The sequence below is a fragment of the Lissotriton vulgaris genome, chromosome 11 (assembly GCF_964263255.1).
Source record: "Lissotriton vulgaris chromosome 11, aLisVul1.2, whole genome shotgun sequence".
NCBI lineage: Eukaryota > Metazoa > Chordata > Amphibia > Caudata > Salamandridae > Lissotriton > Lissotriton vulgaris.
In genome coordinates this window covers 912414182-912426989 of record NC_141699.1, presented here as the reverse complement: position 1 = coordinate 912426989, position 12808 = coordinate 912414182, and the positions used below count along the sequence as shown (strand labels likewise).

The following is a 12808-nucleotide window of genomic DNA, read 5'->3' as shown; positions in this document are numbered from 1 at the left end:
GGTGCATGAGCCCTTTAACCCTGCAGTGTCTAAGTCAATTCTTAGACATTGTAAGTGCAGTAATGCCATAACGAGTATATGGTTTGGGAGCTTGTCATTTAGAACTCCACAGCCAGAATGGCTTTACTGAAAACTGGGAAATTTGGCATCAAATTTCTCAGCACATTAAACCCACACTGATGCCATTGTGGGATTTAATGAAAAATGCACACAGAGGGCGTCTTACAGATGCCCCCTGAAACCGACTTAACTCTAGTGTCCTGGCTGAGTGACTGCTCTCCAGCTGCCACCGTGACACGTTTCTGACCCCTGGGTCGAGGGCCTGCCACTCTCAGGGTCCTGAAACAAAGCACATCCTGGGCTGAGGTGCCGCCTCCTCCCCCATGATGGGCAGGGTCCATGAATGGGAAGCTTCAAAGGCCTGCGGCCTTTGTAAGCTACTCCAGACACTTTCTGCACCCAGCAACTGACCCCACCGGTTCTGACCCACACTTTTGGCGGGAGAATCGGTAGGAGAACCAAATTAGTAGGAGAGGTGTGCCCACCATTGCCAACCCCACCCCTCAGGTGGGGAGGTCTAGGTGAAGCACAACTCTCAGTCCCTGCCATCTGAAGGTGGTGGGAACCAGCCAACCCGAGTGAGGCTTATGCCCACTTCCCACTGGAGGAAGGCATAATAAGCTGTATACCCACCCCAAGGAAGGGACCCATATTCATCATTTGCTACATCGGGACGAATTAACAGTACCTTCTAACAGACAATTACATTTACTGGTCAATTCCTTTTTCTAAACCAACTAATACAGGGCACCGTACGGCTATATACCTGTAATACCCCTAAATTTTGTATTTAGGGCAATCCTGAGCCATGCCTCCTCAGACAAGAAGAAACGAGAAGAAGGACCTAAGAACCGCGCTGAAGAGGAGGAGGAGGACGACACCAACTGACTTGGCCCCAGCCCTACCGGCCTGTCCTGACTTCGACCAACTACAGCAAAATCCCTGAGTGTCCTGCAGCCAGCAGTCCCCAAGAGACCAGAGGACCTGCCCTGCCTTCCCAAACCAGACTCTCTCCGGTGAGCACCGGATTTGCTCACTCACAGACTCTAGCTCCGGCCAAATCAGCTAAGCACCACTCTGCACCTGCTTGTGAGCAGCCACCAACTTGAGGCCCCCTAACCCCCATATGAGAACATTGGGCCTCAGCACTCAACACCCGGCCACCCTAGTGCCGCTGAGGGTGCTTTGAGAGAGTATCCTTGACCCTGGTTCAAACCCCAGAAAACCAACTACCAAACCTAAGTACTTACTTGTAAGGTTGGAATACAGCCGTATTGAGTGGGAGCGGTGCAATTCTATCAATTTCTATTGCCACGTGTGGCTGAAACGAAGCTTCCAGAAGTACAGAAATTGCGCCTGCCCGCTGTAGGCATATAATTCAAAATCTGGGGCTCCCAGACCACCCTGTGAAAAGGGCAATGTCAATACTTTCCACAAAACTCTGGGCTGTTTACCCGCCCATATCAACTCAAGTATATTGGTGCGCAAGCGCTTAAAAAAAATTTGCATTGAGCGGCATGGGGATGTTAACAAACAGGTAGACAAATTTCTGAAGGATTACCATCTTCACAATGGCAATGCGCCCCGTCAAGGACAGCGGGGGACTTTTCCACCTCAAGATCTTGCTCTCCACCCAATCCATCACTCTGCCGTTATTCGCCGTCCACAATTCCTGTATCGTTCTACTAATATATATGCCCAGGTAACGCACCTCCCCATCTGCCCACCGGATCGGGAATTCTGACATGAAGGAAGCAGTGCCATCAGTTAGTAGTATCATCGGGGACTTCTGCCAATTAATCTGAATGCCCGTTAGTCCCCCATATCGTATAAACTCCCGCATTAGAATATCAAAGTTATCACAGGGGTTGATCAGATAAATAGTCATATCATCTGCGTACATTGAGACAATTATGCCCCTCGTGAATCCTATGCTCTTGCCAGCATATTGTTGGCGGAGTTTCACCGCAAGCGGCTCCGTGGCAATTGCGAATAATAGGGGAGATAATGGGCAATCCCGTCTCGTACCCCTGGTTATGGAGAAGGGTTGGGATATGTGCCCATTCATGCGTACTCAAGCCACTGGGTCCGTATACAGGACCTGGATCCGTCTAAGAAATAGTGGGCTAAAACCCAGTCCTGTAAGCAGGGTAAATAGAAATGTCCACTCCAAGCAGTCGAATGCCTTTGTGGCGTCAAGTAGGGCAGCCGTGGCCTGCACATGGGGTGCCAAATAATGTATTACGCCAAAAATGGTACGCAGGTTGTGGGCAGTGGAACGGCATGGTATAAAACCGGATTGATCTGTCAGGGCTATCTGCAGTATCATGGGCTGTAATCTGTTTGCTATTAATTTGGCATATATCTTAGCATCCAAGTTGAACAGAGACAGAGGGCGGTACGAGTCTGCCCTGGCAGTGTCTTTTCCCGGCTTCAAAATAGCAATTATAGTTGCTTCGCGCAGCGTAGGCGGCAGAACCCCTGTCTCCATGGCTTCCATGTACACCTGCAGCAATCTGGGGGCCAAAATATCAACATATTCCTTATAAAAGGCAGTCAGTCCATCCGCCCCAGGGGCCTTGTCTCCCGGCATGCCACTTATCACTTGTTTTACGTCCTCAACTGTTATTAAACCATGCCAGCGCTATTTCGTCTAAGTAGTCAGTTATATCTGCCTGCGACGGGGTCTTTTGGGAGGTATATAATGTGGAATAATAGTGTGCACATTCTTCTAAAATATCAGGCGGAGTGTGAAGCACAGCTCCACCCTCGGTATGGAGCTTCGATATACAACTGGCACCTCTGGGTGTGCAAAGCAAGCCTGCCAACGTCATGGCGGGTCTATCGCTCTCTCCATATCGCCTGGCCTGTGCATATTTATGCAAATAAGCGGTCTCTCTCTCAGCCTCTTCCTGGAATTCTGAGAGTTTAGTTCTTATTGTAGCTGCTGTTGCCTGTGACTAAGTTCGCATCTGCAGTCGTTTCAGCTCCCCAATATCACGCTCCAGTCTGCTCAGCGTGGTGCGGATGTCCCTAAGTACCCCAGTTTTTATTGCTATGCAGTCTCCTCTAATTACAGGCTTAAAGGCTTCCCAGAGAACACCTGCCGAATCAACCGACCCCTCCTTTATTGCAAAGTACCCCTCAATCCTTTCACGGAGCTCCTCTCGGAAAACTAGGTCTCGTAGAGCACCCGATGGGAATCTCCAAGAGAAGGGTTGCGTGTACGCCGGGGGTAGGCGTAGTTTTATCTGGGTGGGTGCGTGATCCGATAGGTTACGGGAAAGGTGTGTGGCATCTGTCAGCCATGCATGCAGGTCTCTGGAGAGCAGCCAAAAGTCCAGTCTGACCACGCATTTCTATGATGCGTGATGCACATTCCCTCCTTAGCCGTAGGGTGAGTGGCTCTCCAGGAATCAATTAGGAAGAGGTCATCTATTATCTCATGGAGTATCTCCGCCGCTTTCGGGTGGGGCGTTCGTGAAGCCCTCTGCCTATCACAGCAGAGGACAAACAAAAAAGACCTTTGGAGGAACCGCAGACAGCTTGCCAATCAGCCAAAAAGAATACACAGAAGGTCTAATCTCAGGGCCAACACGGCTTACCAACAGCCAAAACCACAATCAACAAGCATTGGCATAGCCAACAGGTCTTACCTTTGGGACATTATAAGTGTTTAGCCATGCAACAGTTGATGTTGCACCAAGGATATTGTGCTGCATAACTAAATACTTATAAGTTCCTAAAAGCGAGACCTATTGACTATGCCAATGCGTGTTTGTTAATGTTGTGAAGTTGTGTTCTATTGTAAGACGAACCCCCAAACTTTTGGTACAATATCTTCATTTCTTGGCGTCAATGTTTTTTGCCTCGCTTTCCCTTAAAAACAAGTGACTGCTGGTTTCAGCTGGGATCACAGTCGACACTTTCCGAGTCTAACATGTGCACAGTACTATACAAAATAATGGATTGAGCAGATTTGAGTGGCCCTTCCAACGTTTCCTTCCTCGCTGTGCTGTAATCTATGTCAAGGATTACTTTACGAGAAAGAAAGGAAACTATTTCCCAGATAGCGAATAAAGTCATTTGGAGAAAACAATCATTTATTTAAAGATCCCTGTTCATTGTATTTTCATTTACTGTTGCGCAAGTTATGGTTTGTTTTCATATGCAATTATTGACAATGTGCTGGGGTTTACTCAATATCTCCTTCAACTTTATTGTACTCTCATTGGAGTTTGATCCCCGTTACATGCAAAATCTGTTTAGTTGTTTCTATGTCAGTGGAACACAGAGTCCAGATGTGCAGCACATAGCGGTAACAGGCATGAGGTTGAAGGCATTTGTGTTGTCTTAACTTCATATACTTTTGCCTTCGGAGCGAAGTTCTCACGCTAAAATCGAACGTTGTGGTCATTGCGTCCTTACATTTACTAAAACATTATCGACCTTTACGTATAGTTTGTTTTCTGTTCTTAAGTTTTATAAAAACATAAAAAACTGCTGTTTTCAGTAGCTAGAATGATTATTTTAGGTCGCTTCTCAATGTCAACTTTACAAGTAAAAGTTTTCCTTTAGGAACTCGTGTGAGAAATAATATATTTTATAACTACGCTTCTTATGATATATCCAGTGATATCTTAAAAAAGCACTGTTTCTCCCACTGAAAGCACATTTTTATTTCAAAGAACCAAAGATGAACTCTCGTGGCCGAAAAGGCACAAGCACACTGTTACTAGGAAATTGCAGCCTTGAGGTAAAGCGCCATGCCTTTAAAGCAAAACAATCAAGAAAGGAAAACACGAATACAAGCAGCTCAGGATCAATCTCACGTTCATTCCATCAAAGCCAGGTGACAAACCTGGTTGTCCTGAAAAGCCGAGCAAGGGTAACGCTGTCTCAATAGAGCGCTCCAGTTAAAATCCATAGGTCACTTTGGACACACACAAAAAAAAAAAAGGACTTAAAATGTTCATTTTACATACTTGTATAACTTGCATTTTCAAGCAGTAGCCCGTAATGTCTGGGGCGGAACCCCACTACTTCATAAAATGTATTTAATAAACCGGTGCTTTCTTATTTATCGTTTCTTCGTAAATGTCAGATTTAAACTGCTTTGGACAATAAAGCAACAATAAAAATAACTTTTACACATGGCGTGTTCTGTTCACCTATCCGGCGTCTTAAACTTTTGGCCATGCAAACGCCATTTGCTCTCCCTGGAAGGCCATTTCCCGACTTTATGGGCCATTCTTTGTCTTATCTGCATAGCGCTTTTCCTGGCTGCTTGGGGACATTGCTCCCTTTTTAGGTCTCGGCTAGCATAGACTGTGCACCTGCGCAGTCTCGCTGGCGAGATTTAACCCCTTCCATGCTCATGACAAGGTCAACTCGTCATGAGGCACGGTTGAGCTGTGCTTATGACGAGTTGACCTTGTCATGAACAATGGGGATCGTGATTCTGCAGCACAGGCCTGGTCTCAAAAGCATTTTTAAAGATGTTGCTTGGACAGTTAAAAAATAATTGCCATTTTTCCATAACTCTGATATCCAAGGCTGGCTCACCAATAGTCCAGTTTACAGATATTCACAACATTCTGATAACCACTTAACTTTTATTAATAAAAGGGTAAGTCACACAACACAGAACTGTAACACCAGTTTTTCTTTACTGGTATCTTCATAAATATAATGTCCTCCACAAAAGGGCCAACAGAATTTGAGCACGATTAATTTCAACTTCCTTCATCAGATCACAAAACCCCACTGAGGGAGTTACCACCCCTGCAGGAAATGGTAGGGTTGAAGAATACAAAAAGGTGAAGGGAGGAATACTTAAATTAAGCTCAGTCACTGGTAATTAATTAAGGCCGCGTCCCAGTGCGCTTTTTCGACGGTCTTTTCACATCAGGCAGAAAACAGCCATACGTAAATCAGCCTGTCTTGCTCCAATAGGAACTGTCCCGGCTGAATTGTGAAGACAGATCCCCTCCTGATCTAAACACAAGCAACTCCAAAAATTAATTAATACATTACATCCATTAGTTTTTATATATTCTGAAATGGTGTGTTTGGGGGAGGGAGCTCTTGGCCCTTTGACAAAAGTCATCTAAATAAATATGACACGTTTATATAAACACTTTCCTTTCATTTTTCCCTAACATAGGAGAAAATGAAAATGCAACCGCATGTAGCATTAAAACCCTTTCCCGGTAGGTTATTAATGTAATGTATTACTTTGCTAAAAGAGCTAAAATGGAATTGTTTATGACAGGGAAGAGATTCTTAGTTGAGGAAGTGTTTTGGGATCCACTACAAACATACATTTTCTTAAAATGCTGGGTTATAGTTGGTGTACCACTGATTTATCATACGACCAATGGAATCTGGTATTCTTAGGTTGAGGAGGTGCTCATGTTACTCAAACAAGGTCACTAGCTTTGAAAGTTTTGTGTTCTTGGCGTGTGGCTCACTGAGGACAGACACAACCTATCTTTCAATGCATGACAATGCTGGTTTTCATATAAAGCATTGGCTAAAGTGAGGAAAGTTAGAACACCACTGCTCAGAAACCTTTTACATCAATATACAGTTTGTAATCCAAGTGTGAACATTGTGAATGCACTAACATGCCATACACTAGCTTCTTGATCTCTCAATCAAAACTAAGACATATTCTAACGAGAGAGATGCTTGAACCCATCAAAATAAAAAATAAAAATTTGTGCAGCCTTTGGCAACGTCGAAACTAACATTCACACTGCCAAGTTTGTTTGTTTGGGTTTCTTACCTCAAAATCTATTAGTTGCAAATCTGACACTAATGTGCTCAGAAGTCCACTGTTGTATAGTTCTTGAGCTAGCTGTGCCACGGCTTCCGTCTGTGGTTCTTTCTCATTTGTGCCATATAGGATCTCTTTCATGGCCACCAAATTCTTGGATACCTCTTCAGTAGCCTGAGGATGAGGAACAAACCTAATATTCAGAATGCACTAAAGCCATTAGAGTAATTCCATGCCTACTGTTAATCATTTCACCAGAGCATTGGGTCTCCCCTCCAGTTCCATCTTACATTTGCAATGGTGGTGGCCATAATCAAATGAACAAGAGGTTATGCCGCTGTTTGAATGGTCTGCGCTGGACTCAAAGAGCAGCGCAAGTTGCATTTTTTAAGACCCTATGACTGTTAGGTACATTGGATAAACATATCTGGGGAGCAAACAAGCCATATTGATTAATACGAAAATGGCAGGGTTCTGGTCTCTGCATTAGAATGATAGACAGAATCCTGACACCCAGCACATAATGACATTTTCAGACACTAGCATGCCACAAATAGGCTTGCCTACCCCTTAAGAGGTTTAAATTAGCAATAAGAAAGATTATCTGCAAATGAGAATCTTGCCACACGAACTATAGCAGATTGTTATAAAGCAGCATTAATCAGAGTTCTTATTACAGCGTTTTATTAACCTGCGCTCCATAAGGAAAATGAGCAGGTTTGACTCAAACGTCAATAACTGAAACATCAAATGCTCTTCAAGGATGGAAAAGCAACCTGGATTTATGCAATTACATGTAGTCCACATTTTTCACCTTAACCTAAGATAATAAAATACTGTTATTCTCAACGTGGTGCATTCATAAAAGATACAAATCGCACGGTGTTGACAATGCACAAAGCTATGCTTGACATAAATAAGCCTGCTCAGGTTATTCACCGAGACAGATTTATCAATTTAAATTACAACATAGCCGAGATTTTTTCTCAGCATAACAGATCGGCCACCCCCAATTGCAAAGGTAAAGAAGAAGTCACTAAAGTCAGACTGAAAACAGTTAAAAAAATTACTTTGAGTGCTTATCTACCTTGGAACCTTAATTAATGGTCAACTTAATGAGAAACATTTACAGAAAGAATACATTCTAAAACAAAAGAATATTTTTGAAGCTTATAGGAAACACATTTCTCCTCAACTCAAGCCTTCACCTTATAAAAGTGGCCATGACTTTTTAAATTAATTTGACAGTACCGAAGTGTTACATATTTGTTTCTCATGGATTTATTCTGTCGGCTTAGAAAACTGCATAAAGAGATGTCACATTTTAAAAACAGTGATAAAATGTTGCTTTCAACTATTTGTTCCAATAGGCAAAAGCTTATTTATCATCTCACCAAAAACCTCAAACAGAATAAATCGAATATAAAGGTGAATCAAAACTTTAGTATCCAGTTTTAAACTGTCTCTAAAATGGTCATGTTGATTAGGTTATTAAAAAACGATGCACAACTGTCATCCTTATGGTTTGAAAACTTAAATGTGTGTAATATGTCCCAAAAATGGACAACTTGAAGTTACAGATTGAGAGTAAAAATAATTCAATTTTGTTGCTTGCCTTAAAATTATAATGTATACCATAAGGACTGGAGCTGCACATGACTATCACAAAACTTAAACATAGTGGTTGAACACATGTATGCTTCGTGTCTTGAATTAATATATTGCATTTAGAGCAGCCCATAGAGCTAGGAAAGTACACATTATGCTTACTACTGCACAGTCATCAGTTGGACAGAACAGGAAAGTTAGTATATGTTGGTATTGAAAGTAAGAAGCAGGAGTAATCTCTACAAACAAACCAATAAACACACTCAAACTGAGGAGATCGAAATAGATGTTCAATGCACAGTGGGAAATAATTTTAAAATATCATGAGCGGATAGATTCCAGCTAAACACTCCAGAAGCTTCAATCTCAACAAGTGATCTCCAGCATGAGCCAAGAGGCCTATTTTGCATGGGTAGGGTAAAGCCATGTACAAGGGAGCAGTGTCCCATGATAGGTCCTACATTCCTTCTTCCTCGCCCCCAAGAAAGATAGTACAGAGAAGGCTTTTAAGGATACAGCTCTACTGTCTTCCTTGCTGATGGAGTGATAGGAGCAGAGATCTGGGTTGGAAGAGGCTAGGAGGAAATGGTGAGGCTCAGAGGTAAACCTCCTTAATCTGGATCCAGTTCTGTCTGGGGAGCTAGAATTTGTTAGTACAGGTGAAGGTGCCCTTAAACTGGGGAAGCAAGAACACATCTCTGTTGCACTCCGGTGGGTCTTTATTAATTTTGCCTTGGGGGAATGGGATGAGAATGGCCTTTTATATAAAATCAGTCGTCCATTACTCTAAGGAATACGGGAGGTTACGTGACATATGTTGTTTATCTCCTAACTATATGTGGATATTTATTCCCAATATGAATGCTAATATGTAAATTTGGATATAGAGATGAGATTGATGAATGTGTGCATAGGTTCGCGGGTATATCAGCAAAGCCATTGGTACAATATATGGGTGTTTTATTGATGGGGTAGAGTGAGTGAGTGTGTGTGTGTGTGTGTGTGTATATATAGTTGTCTATGTGTGTGTATATATAGTTGTTTTAATTAGTGTCAGATCCATACAGATATATATATTATTTTTCTCAATGTAGATGTTGGGATTTCCGGACATGATTTTTATGAAAGCCTGAAGAAGGTGGTTTGGACCAATTACTGCCATCAAAACGCATTGGTTTTGGTCATGTTTTATTAATTTGTCTTATTTTTTATGTGATGTTATTTTACATGTTTGTATGCATATAATATGCTTTTTAACTGACTTGGAAATTAATGCTGATTAAATTGGACAACTGCGAGAAATTGACTTGTTTAATGTGCTTTACAGCAAGGAATTAAAAAAAATATGAGATTGTAATTACTATATGAATGTGGATTTGTGATTTAATGCTTTGCACCGACATCTTTTATATACACACAAAATACTGATCTTTATTGGGCATTTATTTAGCAAATAAATCATTTATATACTATCCCTTGGCGATTGCTATGGTTTGTACAGGAGTTAAGTGTGAGAGAGACTTGAGTATACTGGTATGCTATTGAGGAATCCCAAAGGGAATTTTTCTTTGACTTTGGGACACACTAGTGTCCTGCCACCATTCCCACAGAAGACAGAAGGTCGTTTTATGGGTCCTGGCAAGGGTGTACAAGTTATTAAATTCAGCAGCATAGTCGAGTGCAATTTGTTTGTACAACTTCAAAAGTGGTGCACATTGAGCACTGGTTCGTTAACAGAAGTGACCATTTTCTGTTCAATTCTAGGAGCTAGATATCCTGGAGCAGAGAATCTAACTGCACATACAGTCTCTCGTGTTCCCAGCAGATTCGACCTGCTAGAGAAAGCAGCAATCGGGGTAATACAGAACTGGAGCTCAAACATCAGAATGTGCCTGGGAGACTGGTTCTTCAGAAAGATGGTCGCTGCCAAGCAATGCCACTACACTTAGCAAAGGCAGTAATGTTTGCCATGTGCGGTCAAGCCTACACATTTTTTTTTAACTTTGCAACCTTCGCACTTTGTGCCACCCATAAAGTTCTTTAACAAAAAATGCAATGCTGCGAGTCAAGAGTCATACAGTCCCCTACAGCAGTCAGTGGTTATAGGGCACTATCAAAAGTGGGTACTGTCATTTTCTTCTGTACTGCTTACAAAGCCTTACTTTTGGGGTCCTGGACGTTAGAAACGAAGAAAAAGTATAGCACAGTAAAACAAGGTTTGTTAAGTTCTACAAATTCAAAGAGCAACACAATATTACAAAAATGGAAACTAACATTAGGCAGTTAAAATAAGAGTACACACACACACCCAAAATCAGAAGATGCCAATAGCCTAGGGCCGAGATGCATTTATATTCCCTTAAAACAAAGTAGTTAATCAGAAGTTAGCGAACACAAAAGCCTTGATTTTCGCCAGTTATGGAATGCAATTCACACCATAACTCACACCGGCTGCCATGTTTCGCTTCGTAGATGTAATTTTTCCTCTTCCACTGCAAAACTTGTGTAATGATCATAGCAAGTGGCAGGATTTGTGGTGTGTGTAGTGCATTAACGTCCCAGGAACTAAATTAGAACATGAAAAAAAGGTGTCACCCCACCCCTTCCTACCCTCTCAGAATCCCTCAAGTTGAAATCAGTGATGGAAGGTACTGAAATAATGAAAAGCCCTATGCTTCTACTAAATTAGGAGAATGTACAGAGGGTATATATTGATATTCTATGCAGCACCAACTGACAAACTAAATACGAAAGGAGAACAGTAAATGACAAACGGGAAAAGACTGGCACTTGAATACAAAGATGAAAAGTGGGCAAGCAAATTGAGCAATGACTGACAGGAGAACGGATTAAGGCTGATAGTATTCGGTGCGGACAGCAGTGGAAACAGTAAAGGATACATGCAGGGAGCGGTGGAGACCCCAAGGCATTTAAGAGACAATGTAAGGGAATATCTGCTCACACAAACTTTCGTCAGGAACTTGGGTGCAAAGAACACAGCTTTGGAAGCTCATCCACAAGTCCATGATGCACTACTTTACGTGAATTTCTAAATTGAAAAAAACATATATCGCAGTAGTTGGTTGCAAGTTTCAAGGCAGCCAAAACTTGTATACTGCGCATGAGTATATAACAGAAGGCTGATAGGTTGAATTGGACAACTGGTGCATACTGTATTTTAGTCAAATGCCATCTCCATGGCTTTGCATTGTCTGAAATAGTAGTACACCTGCTTGAATGCCAGAGGCTCTTACTATACCGCCCTGCCTTCTCTTCATCCAGACATTACTTATATTTTTCCCTATTGTTCATTCGCCTAACAGTAATACTTCTTCATTAATCTTTTCTTGCTAGGCCTCTTGTGATGCACGCAAATCTGTAAGTGTCTATGCTACACCAGCTCACTAAAAAAGCAATACGTATGTAAGCAAAAGGTCAACGCGGCTCAATAACAGTACTGTATTTAGAAAACATAGGAGAACAAACAGTTCTTTAGAAAAGTAGCAAACTTTTTTTTTATTGTAAACCATCCCTGTCTCAGCCCCACCAATTTTAAAAAAAGAATTATCCATAGAATGTCAAGGTCAATTTTTAAAGAAGTCAGAATCATCAACATTATCAAGCAATGGCCATGGATGCTTTTGTGGGAAACATACCAATTCTCTTACATCAAATGTGATTTTGATTGCAGAAAAGCAATTCGATTAGATACATTTAGACGAGGTAAAAAGCCACAAACATTAAACCAATTCATGTGTTCAACCACCATGAGAGAGTTTGAAGACGAAGAGAAAGGGTTAAACTGTGACTGCTTTAACACATTTACTAATATATTATGTCATATCTCAGGAAGCTCTAAATGGGAGTAAGAAGGATTCAAAATAATTGCTGGGAAAAAACCTACATGTGGTGTTAGTTGAAGGAACTTATTTGGGGTTAGTAACTCCATCAGAAAGGTGTTTTCCACCACCAGGTATCCCTAGAACAAAAGCTGGATGAGACAAATATTAACTGTTAAAACAGCTGTGCGGTCCATCTTCTCCTTGCCAGCAACAAAAGAGTGTCTCTTAGACCATGGCATTTTCTTAGAATCCTTGTTTTTATTGCCGATCTGCATATCATCAGAGTAAGTGGTATGAGTATAATTATGTCTTGGAACCAAGGGACTGTTTTGTAAGACGGGATAGCTTTGGGTGTAAGATAAAATTCCTCTGGACTGTAAGAAAACAGCAAAGATTAAAGCAAGAACATGACGTTATTTAAAACAAAATACTTATAAAATAATGTCAAAAAGCAGGCTATGTATTGTCACTGTTTATTAAAACCGTAGAGGTCTAGAAAATTATATATTACTGCATG

General features: G+C 41.7%; 1 protein-coding gene across 4 annotated transcripts in view; it reads right to left on the bottom strand.

The window, feature by feature from the left end:
• The window catches only part of CAB39 (calcium binding protein 39), a 175531-nt gene that overhangs the window by 85188 nt on the left and 77535 nt on the right, over nucleotides 1-12808 (bottom strand). For 2 of the 4 annotated variants that reach the window (XM_086944065.1, XM_086944063.1), the window contains exons 4-5: nucleotides 12462-12665; nucleotides 6851-7015 (exon numbers count right to left, since the gene is read on the bottom strand). In XM_086944065.1, the coding sequence (XP_086800191.1) occupies nucleotides 6851-7015; nucleotides 12462-12665 (369 nt within the window). The remainder of the gene's footprint in view (nucleotides 1-6850; nucleotides 7016-12461; nucleotides 12666-12808) is intronic. The other 2 variants (XM_086944067.1, XM_086944066.1) reach the window with 1 other exon arrangement.